Genomic DNA, 20,802 nt, shown 5'->3' with positions numbered 1-20,802 from the left:
CCAGAGGCTGGTTCGGCTCGTTCGAATCAAAGTCCGCAACAGACGGAGCCTGTGACGGGCACTGTAACACTTTATTCTCACATCAGAGACATCCGTCATCCGTGGGTGCATGTAAAAAAAAGTGCTTTACAGTCATGCGAGCCCGCCCGGTGTTGATGCAACGTGCCAATGCACATGCACGGAGAACTGCAACCCTTCGGGCGGCGTGTTGCATACCGGTTAGACCCCACTGATGGGTGGGTGAGGAAATAAAAGCATAAAAATATTGCACCGCCACAATGCTGGGAGCTCGCTTGCGGTGTGAACATTGCGAAACAAGCCCGGGGCTCCATCCATCCGTCCGTCCGGCGTTTGGGTTGTTGTTTGTTTCTCGGTGAAAAAATCAAGCCGCAAGTGGTTTGGTGCCGGTGGGAAAAGCTTCCAGAGTTTTCTTTTAATTTATTGATACGGACCCGCGGACAAACTGTAGGTTCCATTTTTATTTGCTAACGCACAAGTCTCTTTTGTAATATGAGTGTGAAATTATATAGTCAAATAAAATAAATAACTCACTTCGGTTGGCGCATCATGCAAGTCGCTATCGCATGGCTATCTCATGGCAAACGAAACATCACGCCACAAACGCCCTGTTGTTTTAAAACCACACCGGAAATCGTGCAATCGATGAAACTGCGGCGCACGTACGTATTTCAAACGATTGCTGTGTCCATGCCGGAGGAACTATCGATTACAATTGCCAGGAAGCTGTGTGCATGGTACTGAAATATGTTTATTCCGGGGTTCGATAGGTCAACCGTTTGCTCACAAACCGCGTATTGAGCTGTTCCGGTTCGTCAGTCATGTTCAATGTTTCAACAATGCTGTCGACTTCATCTACGCGCCTGGCCAGATCCGGAGTTAGTGAGAATAAAACTGGTTAAATGTAGTCCTCCATGAAGGTGAAGTGAGAAGCTGTTTCTTTAGTTCCCAAAACCCCAACAAACCTTGGCGTTCGAGTCAATGATGCTGATACTTTCACTGCTTCAATTTCATTCAATTTCAAATTACTTTCAGAACCTTTTCAGTTTACATTGAATACCAAACTCGAGCACTTCCCGATTTCGGCACACAGACGTGTTGAATGTCAAGGCAATGAGGCCACCGCGTCGAACGTCTGCAAGGTTTGGGGTCGGAGATCTATCAACTTTTCAATGTTGATCGATGGCCACCGACGCATACGTGAATTGTTAACGGATTTGAGTACATTTGGCTTCACGTGCGCGCCGCCGGATTGGATCGTCGAAAGCCTTGATGGATATGTTCATAATGTTATGCTCCATACATCAGTTTTCGTCGGCCGTTCTTCAAACAAGCCGCCCGTGTGCTGAAGCCGTCGAAGACCGTGGAGTCAGCATTCAATTATCGAGGTGATTCACGCGCCGTTGCTAATAGCACGCGATCATCGCCAGCCCCAAAAGCCTGTCTGGTCGATCTATTTAATACTTCGGAACGATCGGACGCGATCGATCCGTCGACACCATTTGTTTCCGGCGCATTCGCTGGGTGGCCAGCCAGCGGGACCTTAAAAAGAGGTTTCAATCTTCGACGACTGAGAGGTTTGGGAGCGGCTTGGGCGTTGTTTAACATTTATGCGCCACCGTTGTAAATAAATATACCAATCAAGCAACACATTGGTGTGGCCGGTGGCGTCGAAATGGTACCACAACCGGAAACAGCGCAACCCACTCGCAGTGCATTAGACGGGCCAGTCAGAAGGCACGGGCTTAGTGGCACAGTGATATGCCTATTTAAGTGTTTCAACAAACAATTACCACCATTCTGCGTCATTCAGGGTGAGTTACTTATTTTTATTCCGCATTCCTCCTTTCATTTATATTGTAAGGACTTTCAATTAATTCATGCGGTCTTACAATAGATAGCACTACTCACTAAATGCCACAATTTTTTTTAAATAAAATTAATATTACGTATTGCATGTCCATGTCATGTGCCAGTCTAAGTTTTTTGGTTAAAGTGTAAACAACACCATTTTAAGCATCTGTAAATATTTCTGCGATAAAAAAAGGATTTATTTCGTGAACCCTAAGCCAATAAAGGGCAGGGTATATTATGGTGGACATTGCAGGTGGTTCATCGCAACCAAAGCGAAATATTCACTGCGCAAAGGTTATGCGTTGCATATGGTGAGATATGAAAGGTGTGGTGCACCATGAGCTTTTAAAACCTAATGAACGACAACTATCGACAACAATTAATGTGTTTGAAGCAAGCTTTGGACATAAAACGTCGAGAATGGGATAAAAGACACGATAAGCCGACCACACATCGCAAAACCGTTCAAAACCTATCTCACAAATGTTGGGCCTGTTACGGTTCACTTCTTACGAAAGTAGCCTTATGTTTTGTTGCAGTAGTTAGGGCACAATAGACGATTCAAAACCCCATGAAATAATTAAAAACTTTATATCTTATTATTCAAATATAGGCAACTTTTGCCACCTTCCATATAATATATTTAAGAGCTCTAGTTGAGTTAAGCACTTAATTGTTTGGTAGCAATAAAAACAAATTGTTATAGCTTGACTCACATAAAATAAATATAAATATAATTTGTATAATTATAAATAAATATAAAAAATGTAATAAATAGTAAATGTTAAGGGCGATGTTTCAGACGTTTCCCTACCTCAACCTAACACAAATCATTCTTTAAGAACTAACTAATAAAATACCTTGAAACTGGTAAAAACATCTTACCGAAAATCATCATTACGGTTGCAAATCGACCCCATCTTAGCTTGTGCCAGAAACGAAAAACGATATCTGTTTATTTATTTTGCAAACTTACGGTTAACCTTTCCGCTAACGTTCTAACAACGGGCACTCCTCGAGGGCCTTCGATCAACCGATCCACCGTGACCGAAATCGGAACGGTAAAAAAAAATATGTCAGCCCGGGAAGGAAAGACGTCTATTTGTTTCGTGTTCGACAGTTCGTCGTAGAAACGAATCGCAAATGATACCCTTCAAGTGCGCGGCCATTACAGCCGCGATCGCTACTCTGTTGCTGCGTTGCGGTTCATGCTGCTGCGGATCGTCATGGATCGGAGGAGGTGACCTTGAATTGGTAGCATTTAGCCCCGGGGCGGACTAACGACATTGCCCGGCACCCCCGCCGGCGCAGAATTTCTCCCACAGAGCCAGCTGGCCAGCCCCCGGCATCTTTGTCGAATTGTACTCCATTACGCCACGGAAGTATGGCGGGGTTTGCATGCTGCTTGCGTTCACGCCTGATTGCGCCTGCGAAACGGCGCGGTCAGCGCAACATTAGACTCAGGCCTTATCGTGGGGCGCAAAGTGGGTGGAAGCATTTCGATTACAGTCTACCGTCTGTCGGCAACGGCGTTGTGCAGCGACAAATCGGTGCACCGTCCAGCTGCAAAAAATGCGCTTCAAAATAAAACGGACAAACTGAGCCAACAATGGCCACAATCAGTAATAAGCATGAAATTGATATTTTTTCCTCCTTAGCCACGCAAGTAGGATCATTAGCGCGCCTGGCATCCGAAAACAATAGGGACTGCTGTTTCGCGATTTTTTGCTTCACGAACCTGCTGGCGCCTTCTTTCAATTTTGGGCAATTCGTACGTTGTCCAGGTGTGGGCCTAATATTACGTTGCGGAGACGAATGACTTGGGAAACGGACGGCGAATCCGTTTGCCGGATGATTGGAGTTTAGGAGAGTGAAATAACCACATACCCTTTTAAGGGAATGAATTTGTTTATAGTTACGTAAGTTTTTTAGAGCGTTTAAAATACGTTTTCTATCGAATTCAGATAATGAAAATGACTTAAATTTAATGTCAAATTTGTCAACGTTTGAATATTGATTAAAATACTAATCATTCGCCCAACTTTCACTCGGTGTTCTAATACAATATATGAACTAAATGAATGTTTCTTTATATCGCTATATCGTATCGATACCGTGATGGATATCGTTATATCGTAGATACAGTGTCAATAACTTTTATAAATGTTTATTCTGCGTCATCTTCATTCTTCTTTTATTCATGTTTTGCTTTTTTATTTCTTTTCTACAAACGATATTTTTTATTTAATTTAAATTGGAAGGTTATTAGACGTGAATGCTTGTTTACATGAGAGTACAGAGATATTCCACATTGGGATTGCAGCTATTTAAAAAGTCTAAGGTATCAAAAGGATTTAAATGAAAATGTTTAATTTAAATGGCATTGAGTCATTTTATCCTTTTATTATACTTTAAAAAACTTCAAATAATTAGCTGTCGAATTGTTGGGTGGATAGAATTTTTGCATCTAATTATTGAAACTTCTTTTAGTTTGTTAATTTTGAATAATAGTCTTTGCGCGCCAGCAAGGTTTAGGATAAGATTCGTTGGTGTTCTCCAGTGTAAGTTAAGGATCATTTTGAGAATTTTATTACGTCTGATTTGTACTGACTGGATGTTAGTTCTACAAACGAATTAAAACACGGTAGTTAAATCATTGGTATGTTGTATTACCCATATTCTCAATAACAATCTATTCATTCGTACCGTCCATAACTAATCGAAATCGTCATAAAACGTTCAACACCTCCGACTAATAATCGACATCGACCTTTACCAAAATACGCTTTCCGATCGAAATGGATATGTAGTAAACCGGTAGCCCCCTGTTTCTTGCCGGGTCAAACACATTGTGAAAGCCCTTAGTTTTCTTCCTCTTTGCTATACTCACAGACACAACAGATGATGATGAGTTTCTCCCTAATGCTCCCAGCGAAAGTTTCACCGTTCTCGCACCCAACATTCCTTCGAAAAGCGCCCAAAGAAATTATGCAACCGTGTCCCCAAAAAGGGTTCGACACACACGCTGATGCCCCATCAAACCCCCATTTAAATTAGTAAGCGGCATCGGCACGCATAATGTTATGGCTAACTTTTATGCAAATAGCATGGGCCAATGATCGGAGATCATTAAATCTTCTACCTTGTGAGCAAACAAGGGAAATGGAAAACGCTACCTGTAGAGCAACTTGTTGCCCCTAATTCCCGTCGATATCAACCGTAGAAAGTGCCGATGGCTGAAGCCCTATTTTAAGTCCTTTCGTTCGATACACGCTCATAAAGCTGTCGGTACAAGATGGCCAATTATTTCAAAGGGGTTGTGCCATCGGGTCGGGACATCGGTTTCGTGAACCGTTGACCTTCAACCGCTCCCGTTGGGGTCCTTTCTGGGTGTTCTTTTCTGGGCTCTACAAGCTGTGAGTTATGTGAAGTTTGACAAACAGTTTCAACCGTTCCTACCAAGGTTTAAAGCAAAGTTCAGCAACATTTGCCTGGCAGAACAATAACCGAGCTTGTGCCCGAAACTTGCCCACACAAAAACGTTACGTTTCCCACGGACCAATGCTCGCAATGCTCGAAATTCAATACTTTCCCGAAGCCCAGCTGGACCTTGATTGAGATATTCATCGAACCCGGGAGCTAAACACGCGGCTGCTAAATCGAGAAAACGAGGCCCCGTGTTCGTCCCCTGCCGAGCACCTTGCGATCGCGCGAGTGCTTCGGCATCTTCGGTGGTTCGCTATCAAATCTGGCCCATAAAACCAGTTCTCCCCAGTTGAACCCCGCAGGAATAAGGAATTCTTATCGTTCATGATAATCTTCTTCGCCGCTATTTGTTCCGTCTCTCTGGGCGAGGTTTTCTTCGTCTCCTTTCGAAGCCTCCGGGCCCAGAGTCGGGCTCACACCGGGTTGACCAAACGGGCTGACCGGCTGCCCTTTGGGGGCTCCGAGGCAAGAAGGAAAAAGAGCATAAAATCATGGATGTAAACAAATGGCCCCGGCGACAATGCGATCCGTTGTTTGAGTCCTCGGACGGATGGCAGGATACGAATACGTAACCACGGAGAGACCACAGAGACTGTAAACACACTGCCGCCCCTGGGAAGGAAATATTTGTAAGAAAACATCTCAATGTGTAATGTCGACCAACAATCGTTTTCATTTTTTGATCGCAATGCTCCCGTTGTGGGACTTTTTTCATTCGCTCCGCTCTGCGGCAAAAACTGAAATATGATAAACTTATAAAAATATTCCCTTACGGGTACGTTCGGATAGAAATTTATTAAGCGCCTTATTAATGACCTATTTCTTACTGTCTTGCCGTCGTAATCATGACACAACCAATAAGAGAAAGGTCGTACCAAAAACATATACGTTTTCTGGAAAATTTATCGACCACCGAGATGCGGGAAAAGTGTAAACTGTACCAAGTGAGCGGGATGTTCTGCTTTTAATATAAATATCTCCGAGTCCCGTCGCCGAAGGGCGTTTGATTCGATAAGCTCGGCACGTCGACCGGCCATGGGGTACTTATCGACAGCCAACAAATCAGCTGCCGCGGGCGATGCCACCTAAGCACGTTGCTGCCCGGAAACGGCCGCCTGACCCCCGGATCCGGACAGGGTGGGACAATAAATTGTCGCCCTGTGAAGCGACACTAAAGAGCCCGGCGCTGTCTTCAGACCTGGGCCTTCAGACGCTCTGAAAGGGCCTTCCCTCAGACACGAAAGAGGGAATCGATCGAATGAAGCAATTGCATAATTGTGCGTACGGGAGGCGCTCTCCAGCGGCCAGTTCAATTCCCAGCCAGTGGACGTGTGTGCTCGTTTCCTGTCGAGCAACGTTCGTTTATAGCCGCAGTCGCTTCCGGTCGCGCAATTCCTGAAACACCTTTAGCTAATCACATCGCTCCCCTCTGGAGAGTCCCGCTCCGGTTCGGTCCGGTCCAGCGTCTTCTGATGCTCGAAAGGGTTTTCTGGCGCCGACCGATCGATCGATCGACGGGGCCCTTTTAATGTGTCCCCGTAGAGGTCTACACATTTACTGTAATCGCTTAATAGCCGTTAAATGGTGCCCAATCGCTGGAGATTGGAGTTGAGCATTGGCCGCCAGCCCGAACTTTTTATCACCTGGGAATCCGAGCAGCGCCCAGACAGGAAACCAGTTTTATGGAGTGCGTTTGGTTAACATGTTTATTACCGGCCAACAATCAGGAAAGATGCTGAAATAGTCACGAATGTTACGCCGTGTGTTAGTTCTGTGCCGAAAGGCACGTAAACCCGCGGGTCTTTGCGTTTTACTTTACTTAATTTGTCCTATGCCGTGCAATGTACCCTCTCAATTCTATCTCTTGTAACAAACACCGTAATTTTGAAGCAAAACAATGTTAATGAGGGACTATCGTGTACGGAAAGTCTACTCGAATATTAAGGCCGGCCATTCGGAGCTTTGTTTTGAAATTGGTTACGTGAAGCTTATTAAAATAAAACGATGTACACATTCAAGTACAGGGTGTTTCAGTAACGACACCTTATATAGTTTGGTTATAATAAAAAACGGCATAACATTTTTTCTATGCTTGAACTTTTATTTGAAAGGTTGATTCTTAACATTTTTTATGGAAACATTTTTTACTTTGACGAATGATTTGGTGACCTGCTACTTTGGAAATAAATTTTTCATATTTCCCAATTTTCTGCAACCAGAATTATATTTTATACATAAATGTCACGAATGAACCTTTCAAACAAATGTTCGACCGTTGAAAAATATTCAGCCTTTTTTTTATAACCAAATGAAAAAAATGTGTCGTTACTGAAACACCCTGTAGATCGCCGCTACATTGTTGGTGGCGACCGCGTGTATCTCAATGTTTTGAATTCGGCACCCAAAAAGGGGAAAAAACGAACGGAAAATGATGTCCCCAAATCAATCGTAATATAAACACACAAATGCTACTTTATGCATTGGCTTTTTTTGCTCTGTGCCAAAAACTGTGACTCTACATTGACCAACAAATAACCGCGCATTGTGCAACCGGCACGGCGATGAACCGAAGAGAAAACGGCTTAACGAAACGGAAATTCCACAGTAAAACACCCTGAGGGGGGCCGAAAATGCAATGCACCGCATTCCGTCTGCACAAACCCTCTGTTGAATGTTGCATTGGCTCGAGTTTTCACTTTTTATCACAGAGCCACGCGGGATGGAAAAATCACCTATTATCACACGCGGCCGTTTATCATTCGACCGCGTAACGACACCCGACATGGAGGAAATTTATTTTCCAACAATTATGGTCCCCATCCCACCCCCAGGCATTTATCCAGCCCGATCGCCATTTAGGCGCCAAAAAAGCGGAGATTCACGCGGAAGTGAACGGAAACCGCGGTGCGATAACACGTAACAGCACGCGAATCGCCGCTTTTCCACCGAATTTTCTTCTTTTCGACGCAGTCGGGGCGACGAGGAAGTCCATCCTGCCGGCGGGCTGGGTTTCCACGAGCTTGAAGTGACAGTGAAAATTACACAGGCGCGTGGCCACAGCGCCTTTGAGCGCGATTGAGTAACCACCGCGCATCGCTTTTTTTGGGTGGAAACAGTCTCATACGGATTTGTGGAGCCGAGACCGGCGCGGTACAATCAAACCATAATACCGGAATGGGCCGAAATGTGTTACGCAACCGAAGGAGCGGTTTCGTTTCTGTTTTTTTGGGAGTCCATTTTTATTTGTCTTGGGTTTTAATCGGAAAACTCCAGACCGAAACGGACGCAGGGCCCGAGGTAAACTAAACCCAATTAACCCGAAGACGTTGTGGTGGTGTTGGGTTGGGCTAGGCTGCTGATTGGATCCGGGGGGGCTGTTGCGATGGCATCGGGTAAGGAATCATAAAAAAACCTTCGTTGGTTCCGTTCGCAGCATAACTTTTAATCATGCTTGCTCCGGAGACGTCGGGCGTTGTGGTGGCCCCAAGTGCGCAAATGTAATATGCAGATAACCTTCCCGTCTCCCGGGGTCACGGCGCGAGTCAATTAGAAAACTAAATATTTTCTCACTGATAACGCAGCATTGCAGCGCATTGATTCCGGCAGCCCTCAGGTCCGGCAAGTCGCCGACACCGTCGACAACGGGACGTTCTGTTTGTGCTCGAACGGGCAATCGTGGCGAGCATAAGCATGCGTTTATTATCACTTCAGACCATAGTACAAGGGCTCGAATTGGTTCAACTATTCGTCAATGGAGGATGATGTTAAATTAAACCTTACACTTCTTCGTAACAATTCGAGCATATTTAACTATACGAAAATAAAAATATTTTTATTTGTTACGAAAAATGTATCGTCCTCTGTCTATGTGGATATTTTTTTGTTTTGGCACTACTTAGGGTGTCGATGATCTTCTTTTCACTCTTGTCGCAAAAAATAGATCTAATTGGAAAGCCAACAATCTAAAGCTACAATTTTTTATTCGCAATACCGAAAGTTTATCAACATGATTATTTTAGTAATTCGTCATCCGAACATCATATTGATGATAGCATAAAACATTATTAAAGACAGATAACTTCTAACGTTACAAATCATTATTTATGTAAAAACAATCTTAGTTTTCAATAGAAATAAACAAGCAACAAGTGTTACCTGTTTCTTCAAAATTAGAAATATTTAATCTATTCATGGCACGAGTCATGAGTTCTTTTCATGGAGTAATATTAGTGATGATTATATACTTATAATTTTTTGCCTATATGCCTAGATATTTTACAAGCATGTCTATATGTCAAAGAGTTCCATACAGTGCTAGCCACATAACAGAGTTTGCATTGCGTTTGTTGTTGTCAATTCGAATCGAAGGAACTCCCGAGGCCTATGTAATTTGGAACACGTATGCGAAATTATTTTTAGATGACCCAACGCACAGTGTTAACACGGCCAGAGAAAAAGCAATAAAAACGCAACCCAATAGCCATTGCCTTGGCGAAAAATGTTACGGCCAATTGAACGGACAAATCACAAAACAGTAAAAAAAGAAATAGAAAGAGAGAGAGAGAGAGAGAAAGACAGAGAGATGAAGCATTGCATCGTTTTATCACAATAACGATGATTTTGTCCGTGTCCGTACCCTTGAAACCCGATTCGGTACTCGGTGTTAAAGTTTACGGATTCATAATTGTGAAATATCAAAAAGCGTTTTGCTTCTGATTGGAATTTCAGGAGTTTAATAATCGGCGGGGGGGTGGTCCGGTTAAGATCATCTCCGAATCCCAATCAAGGCCGAGCCATTTTATTCCCCGACATTAATCCTTCAAACGATGGCATAATTTGATAACAGTTTTGCGAATTAATTCAATTCTTCGACAGCGAACCCGTCGCTAATCCAATTTGTCAGCCGTTGCCAATCCCCACTTCGAACATCGTCGGTCGTTAGGAGCGGTGTCAAACGGTGCGGTGTCTCATCATCAGCATCATCAACCGACAGCATCATGTTGCTTCAGAATTTTACCTCCCGGAGCTATCCAAACGACGCCCCGGCAGGTTAGAAGGTTAACGACAACATGGAACCCCTGAAGGAGGAATGTTCACTTCCCCTTCCCGACACGCAGTGACACTGCGGTTGGATGGATGCCCAACGAATTCCTCGAAGTTTTCTGCCCTTGCCTTGGGATGGAAGAAGTTTTAAGTTGCTCCGTTGCTGAGGCGATCGAACCCACCACATTCGCTGCATATTGGCTTCGATACATATTTTGAGCGAAAGCGACAGGGATAGGTCTGAGATTGTTGCGAAATTTTTCGATCGTTTCTACGTCACCATGCCCTTGTCTTATGGCTGCAAAGCGATCCACATTCGAAACTGATTGCGTTATTCAACCACACTGTGGGACGCGATTTCGATCGATATACACCCGCAACCAGAGAGACTCGCTGGAAGTTAGGTTACGGTTCACTTGCTGAAAAAAATTAAAAAATATTTTTGATTTGCGAATGTAAATTCACAACAAAATAATCAATGAGAAGAATTAGTAGTCAAATCGTTTGTTTTTATATTTAGTTCAATTTGCTTCGTTACTCAGGTCGGGAGCCTGTTTTTAATAAGTAACAAATAACTCCATAGGGCCCAATCTAGATGGATGTGTAGTTTCGTTCCGTCCCATAATATGTAATATGCTACTCGGCTCATTGATGTGGAAAAGTGTTCAACAAAAATTACCAGAATAATATACTTTCAGCATCATAATATCTCACTGTATCATCCAGGTCAGTTCAGATAGGTCCACTCGTATGTTACAGACCCAGGTTTCTCGGGTATTATCATTTCTTATCCATGAAAAACCTTGAAAAAACAATTAACGATTGATTTGATACCAAATATTACTTAAGTAATTTTAGAACATGAAAACTCTTTTCCGTCCGAATGAAGTGTGCCATTTAAAGTAGAAATTAAAGATACTTATACGGAACTTACAGAACGGAAAGAAACTTATTCGGAAGCGCAAGATCTGGCCGGTTCTTGTCAGACGTCTTACTATATTTCTCCAAATGAAACAAAACTTCGGAGCCTTTCGGAGGTTATTCAACCAGTTCACTCAACTGTAGCTGAAAACTTACTTTTCGACTCGATCGTACGAACGCGCACATCACAAAGTTCCCGACACGTGAACAGAGCACCTTCGGCGAGCGACCCGCAGTAATCCACTTTTCAACCGAGATCCGTCAAAATACCGCCAAGAAAAAAACAACACGATGGTAAGTCAATTACGTTCCGTCTTGACGGACGGCTACCCACCGCGTTTCGCCTACCAATTCTCCACGAGCCAAAAATTTTGATATCTTTCGGAAGGGAAAACAGAAAAGAAATTTTTCACCTGTCCAGAGCAGCATTTCCTCGGCACGCCTTTAGCCACGCCAGAAAACCAAAATCTCCCCACGGTAACGAAAGATGAAGAAACATCACTGGTCAGCCGCAGTCCCATAACCTCCCAATCGCAGCTCGCAGCACCTTCGGAACAGCACCGATTATCGATTGTCGGCCGCCGCGGCTGACCGAAAAAATCGTTATGCTTTTCTCCGCGGCCGGTTCGCGCCGAGGTCGTGAACTGTTTTCCGCCGCAAGTGGAAATGGCGCAGGTGTACAGTTTCTTTAAAATCATAATGCTTTTTTCACGCCGTCGCCGTGTCGAAGCAGAGCGGACCAGTAAAGAGAGGTAGTGGGGTAAAAGATTAAATCGCTACAAGCATCAAATTTCCTTACGGTTTCATGTTTGCAGTAACATTTCGGTCTCTTTTACATTTGATGTGGGTCGAAGCCATTAACGAACCGCTTTTCGCCTGATGGTGTTCAATGATTTGTTATTTTTCCGTTAGTTACCGTTAGGGTTGCATATAAATATTGGGTCAAATGAAAAATCTCTATGCTTTTTGTCACTCGATGAACGTTGCTGTCGAAAAGTGAGTGACGAATTGAGAATGCTGTTAGCGGAAAAGAATATTCAGAATATTTCGACTTCGAGGATGTACCTTTGTTTAAATCGGCCAGTCACAGAAAAAGAAAAATTCAAACATTAACCAACGCCAAGAAATTATAATAAACAAATCAGTGAAATGGGCCACTAGTGCCAATTCGGTTAGTAGCAGAATTGTGTAAAATTATCCAAATCAGTGTTGTCCAAGAAATAAATTTCTATGTCTAAACCCTACTAGCTTTAGTGTTTCATTAACCCTATTATATTTTGTATTTTAAATACCAATTTTTTTGGGCAACATTGCCAAAGTGAATGGCATACTCACAAATCGAAAAAGCGGATAACCGTGTTTGTTACATTCGTTCTCGGACAACGAGCGACACTTGAAACTGAATTGCAGTGCTCAAATAAACTCGCACTATTTGATTTGACGGACCGTGCCAGTCGCTTGGTGGGTTCATTTATTTTAAATGCCTATCCCGGCCGCCGGCAGGTTTTGCTTTCTACAAAACGAAACAGAGAGCGGCACAGGCGACCGCACAAAAACTTTCGTTAAAGCAATTAAACGCAGCATAAAAAACAGTCCTACACAAAGAATGACAAAAAATAGAAACACAATCCCTGCTCCATTTGGAGCGAACAAATTAACCCCACAAAAACCCAACGTAATGGCCAACCGAGCCACGGAAGCTACGGAATGGAAATTGCAAAATGTAACATGCGAATTTAATCTCCGATCGGTCGCGGAAAGCGCGCCGCCACTTGGATGCAAATTTAATTGAGTTCTAGATCGCATCGTGCGCCCCAAAACACACTGCCAACCGAAAAGGGGGGATCAAATCAATTTGAATCAATTTAAAAAGGCATCAAGCGAGAATCATCCTTCAACCCATCCAGTAGAGCGGCGATTGATATGAATGCGGGAAAAAGTGCATTTTACCGGCGATGCGCCAGCGATGGACGGTTGGATAGAGGATTGATTGTCACTGGACCTCTGGTGGGGGGGCCAAAAAGTCGATTGGCTCGTTCAGCAATTGGGGGATCAGCGAAAGAAAGCACCTGGAACACGACACGATTTGGGAAGCGCTCTGAGGCCGGCAGCTTTCATACATCACACTGACGGACAACCTGCGCCACAATTCGTCCGTACAGTCCGAACTCATTTTCCGTTTGCGGGTGAAATGGAGACTCCGTCAGCGAGCTTCAACGACCTGTTCTTGCTGTTGGACCGCGTCCAACGATGAGGCCACAATTTTCTTACGTCTGCCAACAGACACGACACAGGCTCGCAGCCTTGGCCATAACGCTCATCGTCGTGCCAACGATTCGCCCAGCCGACGAACGGGTTGATTTCTGGTTTCCGGTTTTTTTCTTTTTGCTCCTCTTCAGGCGATATGAAAACTGCATCTAAACCACCTGTAGAATCGATGAGGCGGGGTTCTGGGTCGACCGGAAGTGTGTCTATCATCGCCCGCCCGCCCGACAGCGAATCATCCGGCAAACCCGGTAGTGATCGTGTGGAAAACCGGTGGCGGGAAATTGCACGTTCTTCTGCGATATTAAATACCACACGTATTTTATTATGATTGTCATTTGTTAGCTTAGATTGATTGGCCAAGCGATAGGCGAACTTCGATCAAAGAAGGCAAAAAAAACAAAACAACAAATTAATATAAACATAAAATAAATTTGAAAACAAGACTATGCGAAAGAACAAAATTTCTTTGGAAAATCTTTTGAAATTCTTTGAACTTGCAAACTTTGGAAATTCGCTTACGAACCCAAATGCCCAGGGTCCAGGTTTTCGAATCATCGATAGCCCGTTCAAGTGCTCGAGTGTCAACGCTCACACTTAATAGGCGCGGCTTCGTAGGGTCTTCAATGCTGCAACTGCAATGCTCAACATAAAATCGCACAAAAAGCGTCCCACAAAACATGGCACGGGGGCTAGTTATGGCGAACGGTAAAATAGTAAAAAATCGATGACTCCGTGCTATGATAGGAAATGCCGTCGTCTGCCCAGAACCGTACCACCGGAAGCGAAGATAATTATCGGACGCAACGACCAACAAGAATGAAACCAAAAAAAAGACGGCAACGGAACAGAACTAGCACGACGACATATCGACATGTTCCGCGATCATCGGACATCGGAACCGCTGCTCAGAGCTTGAAACCAATAATTACAGAAAGACCTTTTTTATGCTGTCGTTTCACATGGCCCCGTGGTCCGCGTGTGGCGAATTCTAGGATGTGGCGCTGCAACCGTCACGCTCTGAAAAGCGTTTACGATGACAACTTGTCTCTGACAACGGCTGGTTATGCTGCAGCTTACCGCCGAGAATCTCCTTGAACGTTCTTCCTTTTCAGCTTTATGTGTGGCGACTTTATGTGACTCTTACAGACGGATTAAAACGTATTTTTCGAGCCCGAACCTCTTTCGAGCCTCTTTTGAGTGTGACATGATCGCCCCAAATTGTGGCGCATCTCCAACCCAAATTATGAATCGACCACGGACAGTGTTTACGTAAAACTGTTGCAACAAATTACAACACCGCTAAATGCTAATGAGTGCGCGTTGCCTTTTAAGACCGGAAATGCCCAGTGGTGACCCCGTTTCACCTTCGATTCGAACGATTCGAACAATCGGTCCAGTCAGCATAACATTTACCGGACACAAACACTACCTTTCCCCCGAACACTTTCAGTGGCCTTTCCCGATGGCTCTAGCGTTTGGTGGCGTAGATTGTAATAAGCTTTGATTGGCAGCGAAAACAAAAAGTCTTACTGCTGCGCCAGCAAGAGGAGCTCAAACGAAGAGAGCTCGGCCCCAGCATGGAGATGGCAGCATGAAAATCTGGAACGAAAGCTTCCGTCCGACCTGGGGATAGGCTGGAAAAACCAATCCGCCAGCTCGCGACCAAATAAACCGCATCGTGCCCTATAATGGGCACGTGCGCGGCTCCGTTTGGGTCTTGAACTTGGTCCGTCGCCCACGCCACTGACATAATAATTTATCCAAAGTCATGGCCGTAATTGGGTCATTGAGTGTCTGGACCACGCACCGTGCGCCCATTCGTCATCTGCTGGAAATCAATGCAGTAGTGTGGACTCTGGAGCGGAAGGTGGCCAACATTACTTTCAGATATTCTTACAACAGGCATTAGGCTGAGAAAAACGAGTTGTTTCACTAGATTGTCGTTCGTTTACAATTTTCCAAACGAAATCATTTGAGTTCGAGGCAGTTTTCTGCATAGCCGCTCAAACATCCAGACGAATTGCCTTCCAAAATGAAGTTCGGTTTTTGTAAAGGTCAGCTTTTTCAAGAGGAGCTATAGAAGAGAGTTCCGGCGCCACTCATACGTGCGGTGGAATATCAAATCTTTGACTGGAAGATGATTAACTTTGCTGCGACCTAATTTAATTGACAGATTGACGCAACAGACTGTTAAAAATGACTGCGGAAACCTACGTCTCAGCATGATCACATCACTGTTTAGGCTGTTTTAGTAGCATAAATTAGTATATACAGAGTGCGTATTCACGACAGAGGATATTAAAATTTTGGATAATTCCTTTCAATTCTTCAACGGTCTTCGATTGGCTGTCGTACACTTTACTTTACAAATAGTCGTACAGAAAGAAGTCGGAAGAAATTCGGCAACAATAAGCACGCACAGTTTTCACAGTTGAACTATTATTTTCAATGTAGAGAGTGACAATTCAAGTCCGCTCTTTTGGCGTTAATTGATGCATGAATAAAACGGCATAGACTGACGTTTCAGAATCTGGCTAGTATGTCAAAAGCGAGGGAAATATGGCGGAGTTACACAACATTTAAATATTCCCTGTCGTGAATACGCACCCTGTACTTACTTCACTAAACTTCACATAAATTACCAGTACCGAGTGCTGGTGAGCCCTGCGTTACTAGAAATGCTCGAAGACATTATATTCCTTGGAATCCAGAACATGCCCCGAACACCAGTCCAGAACACGCCAAAATCCAGAGAGCCAACTTCACGGGCCTTTGATTTGTGGGAAAGCCACTTACAACCTAAAGGTTGGGCTGTTTCCTTGGCCGTGTGTTGGCCCATTCACTTTACTATTGTCCTAACAATCTGAGTACAAACTGAATAAAATATGAAGTGAGTGAAAGTACAAGAACAAGAAAGGGGTCAGTGTTGGTCCCCGCGTTTGGTGTAACAATGACGAATGTTCTCGTTTTGGGACCCAAACGGGGAACAGCTGCCAATCGATGTGAAACGGGTAGGGCTTAAAAAATAGTAACCTGCAGTGATTTATTCCTCGAATTCTGAGTCCAGTTTCCAATTCCATAAATATTGATTTACGATTACACTGTACCTGTGAGAGGTCTCTGTGAGCGTTGATTTGTTGATAAACTTCCCACGGTTTATCAGTTCATACACCTTCAACAGTAACGTTACGGTTGATACATTAATTTGGTACAAAAGTTGACATTCTACGCCCCTCCACTTTTATCGCATTCCGACCTTTTATGAGTTGTTCTGACAAGGATTGGTTCGTTCACCTGCTTATCTGATAGATTTGTTTTCAAACAAACCCTTCCTGGGTTATTTCGCCTGGAATGTGGTTTGTGGCCCAGCAGACCGTGTCGGTCACATAATCCGATGATTACACGATACCGGCATCCCCACCTGAAGGTGAGGACCCCCTTTTGTTTGGGCGAAAACCACCGGAAGCAGATATCAATGATTTGTTAATTAAATGTCATCCTTCTAACGGAACCTATCTCTCTGCCGGGCGTTCTGTCGGCCAAGGCAGCCAGTCAACAGACATGCCAAAGTGCCAAAGCGGAACAGACGGTGGCCAGCGATATCACAGACATTCCCGCCAATTCCCATGGCCGCAAAACGGGTCATAACTTCCGCTGCTGTGAAGCTCATCTTTTGTTTCTCTTCCCCGGTCACTTTAGAGGGGCTTCCGTGGCAGTCCCTCCCCCCGACAGGGGGTGTCGCTGAGGCAACTCACGACCCACATATTTGCACGCTATAGTCGATCGCAAATCGGAGTGTGTGAGTAGCTGAAATTCGGTTTTCGGTCGACGCCGGTCACTGCTTGCCGCCATTTCCGCTGTGGAGAAGGCACGAAGGGTTTCATCGGAGCGGGGCGGAGATAAAGACCGCCCATACTTCCGGTCCGGGGCAAGGGTTGGTCGGAGAAAGGCAAGACACAGTCACCTGGAATGATAGGTGATATCCTCCGATAAAGGGAAATGGCATAGGGTTTCGTTTCGGTCGCGCGCCCCGATCGGATTCAGTGCGGCCGCGTGCACAGGAAGAGGCAACCGTGAGATTTTCCGAAGTTTGAGGTTTTTACCTCTCCCAGCCCGACTCAGCAAGGCCACAACAGAGGGTTCCGCCACTTTCGATTCGTTTGGCCGTCGTTAGAGGAAGAAGTAGAATTACGCATCGTATCTTTCTCCCGGTTGATACTTGAAGTTCTTTGCTAGCAAAACTAGCAACGAATCCTAATCGGTGTGTCTAGCGATCGGGCTTTTCCGACGTGTCTGACGTACCTCAGGGTAGCAATCTTGGTCTTAACTATTAATTATTTTTCTGAATGATGTTAGTGCTGCCCTCCCTTCTGACTGTCAGCTTTTGTATGCTGATGACCTTAAATCAAATAATATAAATAAGTTTAATGTGATATCGTTCTAGAGTAAGAAAGTCCCGTTACAATTTTCGTATATGATGAATTGTAATCTCTAGAATTGACGCGGTGCGTTACTTAGGTGTTGTTTTAGATTGTAAGCTTAATGTTAAGAACCATTTTGAGGAGATAATTCGTAGAGTTCTTAGACGCTATCGAGTCAGTTCAGAGAAGATTTACAAGAGTCGCCTTAGCTAGGACAGATATTCTCTCGGATTGACCTGCTCAACAACATCGCGAGACCTTATCACCGCATCACCGATAACGAACTTCAATATGTCCGTAAACCAGTGCTAGAGTAGCATTTATGTCTTTTCCTTTTGACGTGCACTTTTTTCTTGTTCATTATATAATGCCTGATTGCTCCTCACTATTTGTCCCTCTGATCGCTCTTTTTTGCTATGTTAGAGACCAAATTTTAACTTTTAAGTTTATTTATTTATTTATTTTTTATTTATTTATTTATTACAAAATGTTCGCCGTTAAGGCTTAACAAATGCTCAAAAAAAGAGAAAAGATGCAAGATGCAAAAAAAAAGAGAAAAGAAAAGAAAAGAAGAAAATACTTACAGACTAAAGAGGAAAGGTATGTGTGTTTAATTTGTTTAATGTTGTTTAATTTTAAATGTTTAAGTTAGGCTTTGTAGCCAGTTGACGGCTCGAATGAATAAATAAATGGAAAATGCGTCCTTGGGTCACCTTGCAACCCTTTTTTCGGTAATGGCTCGATCCCGTAATCGGAATCGAGACGGACAAAAATTGAGTTTAGACTCCTTAGAGTATCCCTCTCCACGGAAATCTTTAGTAAAAGGCGAAAGATTTATTCGACATTTGAAGAGAGATCAGAGTACCGGCCGAACGGTCTGAATTGCCCTCCAGATCTCGCTGGCCCGTGTTGTTCTAGCGATGCATATCGCACCGTTTCGAGGTAACGAAACACGAGCTAAAAGACAGACAAGGAGCAACAACAAAAATGGTCCTGCTCGTGTTACCAAAGAACGGGTAAGAACGGAGCAAATGTCCCGAATCGCTAAACAGCCGCTTTAGCACTGAAAAGAGTTACCTGTACTGAATCATTCCAATAATATAGGAAAACCTGTAGAAAGTATTAAGGAACTACTTTCTGACACGAAACTCCTAACCCATGCGGTCTGTTAATTGCGGGGCAGCGAATGAAACCGAAACGAAATGCAAACTTCTTGTTCGCGGTGCAACCCATAAAGGCGTGTAATAACCACGTTGAAAAAAAGGCGAAAGGGTGTTTGTTGCCACAGATCGGACAGCACACCTATAGAACGGGAATTTTAAAACACATACAAATAAACAGAATGAGCGAATGTCTGATAGTTTGATAACGCGCACACTACGAAACCGACACATTTTGGCATGTTTATCAAACATTTCAGTTGCTTCTGACGCACGGCAAAAGGAATAGGCATTTTTCTACCCAAAAAGAGCCCATAAAAAAAGGAAAAAAGTGGTACAATGCAGATGACGAGAAGGAGACGCATCTAACACATTAGTTATCACTTATCGGCTTCTAGCACCTACTAGCTCAATGTCACCGCCGGAATGAAGCTGTCGCTTTTGGCTGTCGTCTAGTATCCGGCGAGAGCTGCTGGGATGCGAACCTTTCCAGCGGTCACTAAATTAAAATACTGTTTTCCGGCTACGCTCATTAAACGTTCCCAGTGCTCGGCTCGGCGGAAGGTGATAAAGATTTTAGTGCCATCGGGTGCCGATCGGCACACCTGAGAGCTAAGCCCACTATCTGTGGGCTGCGGTTTTCCAACACTCCGGTGGCACCTTCCTGGTCCGAGTGAAAGGTGTTCGGAGAAGAAGAAATTGCATAAGATCGAAACACGTACAGCGAGCAGTGAGAAAGAAATGGGACACGGAGCCCACCGAATCGGCAACCAAACCTTTCGGAGGGAATCGAACGGTCGGCCAAAGACTCAAGGCCGCACCGCAAGAGAAAGCTGCCGCGGCTCGATGGCCGATTACGATGGAATTGTCACCGACGCGGTTCCGATGGCAAGATTCGCGGTCGACAAGATGACCGCGTATGCCAAACAGAACGGATCGGATGAGGCAAGTGGACCATTAAATTTTGAGGCTGCCTCGATTCCGGTCGAAGTGGTGGAAATCGTTGAATTTCGGACACAGCTCCCGGCTCTGGGGCGAGGTGACAGTTTGCTCTTTGGAACCAGGTATGAAAAACTGACTGCATTTAGATTTAAACCCCCAAAATAGAAAACGATTGAATCTAACAAATATTATGAAATTGAATCATTCAGTCCAACGAATGATCAACGAATGATATTCTATCGCTCTCCCTAACCAAACTGGTTCAACAAATTCTAAGCTTCAGTTTATCTTTCAGCTCAAATGGTGCCGAAATCAGGGAGACTCATCGGATCATCGGGAACCCCACCGCAAGCTTATCGTTCCAAGAACACTCGGGCCATAAACCGTCACCCGCGGACACTGCATTCCATTTGCGAGTTGGTTTTACCTGTCCTTCGCGATGACGGCCTCAACGTCGCGCGGAATCGATATCGATGCACAACGTGTAGACAGTCCCATCATCAAGTGCAACCTCATACGACCTGGATGCCCATTACGAATGACGCGTGCCATTGACACGCGGTCAGGTGCACGGATTCCGCAGCAGCTGAAGGCTGAAGTCACCGCGAAGTTTTCGGAATAATTATCATCGCCATCGGTGTCTTCGGTTTGCTCGATAGCGTTCCACCTGACGCTCACCTGTTGCCATG

General features: G+C 44.4%; 1 protein-coding gene and 1 non-coding gene across 2 annotated transcripts; one reads left to right on the top strand and one right to left on the bottom strand.

Moving 5' to 3' along the window:
• Positions 1 to 18,752: 18,752 nt before the first annotated feature.
• Positions 18,753 to 18,876, bottom strand: LOC131212987 (U5 spliceosomal RNA). Its single transcript, XR_009156937.1, has one exon. It is a non-coding gene; the product is annotated as a U5 spliceosomal RNA (small nuclear RNA).
• An 891-nt stretch (positions 18,877 to 19,767) lies between these two features.
• LOC131207674 (uncharacterized) lies at positions 19,768 to 20,556 on the top strand. The gene is made up of 2 exons (XM_058200298.1): positions 19,768 to 20,235; positions 20,409 to 20,556. The coding sequence occupies exons 1-2, from the start codon at positions 19,913 to 19,915 to the stop codon at positions 20,554 to 20,556; spliced, it is 471 nt and encodes a 156-aa protein (XP_058056281.1). The 5' UTR covers positions 19,768 to 19,912.
• Positions 20,557 to 20,802: the final 246 nt, after the last annotated feature.

The sequence above is a fragment of the Anopheles bellator genome, chromosome 2 (assembly GCF_943735745.2).
Source record: "Anopheles bellator chromosome 2, idAnoBellAS_SP24_06.2, whole genome shotgun sequence".
Taxonomy (NCBI): Eukaryota; Metazoa; Arthropoda; class Insecta; order Diptera; family Culicidae; genus Anopheles; species Anopheles bellator.
Note: the sequence above shows the minus strand (reverse complement) of the source record. Positions and strands in the feature narration are given on the sequence as shown.

Excerpts from the sequence above, each read along its gene's own strand:
- LOC131207674 (XM_058200298.1), top strand. The coding sequence starts at position 19,913 with ATGGGACACGGAGCCCACCGAATCGGCAACCAAACCTTTCGGAGGGAA. Across the intron at positions 20,236-20,408 it reads AGTTTGCTCTTTGGAACCAG|CTCAAATGGTGCCGAAATCA; the intron begins GTATGAAAAACT and ends TTTATCTTTCAG.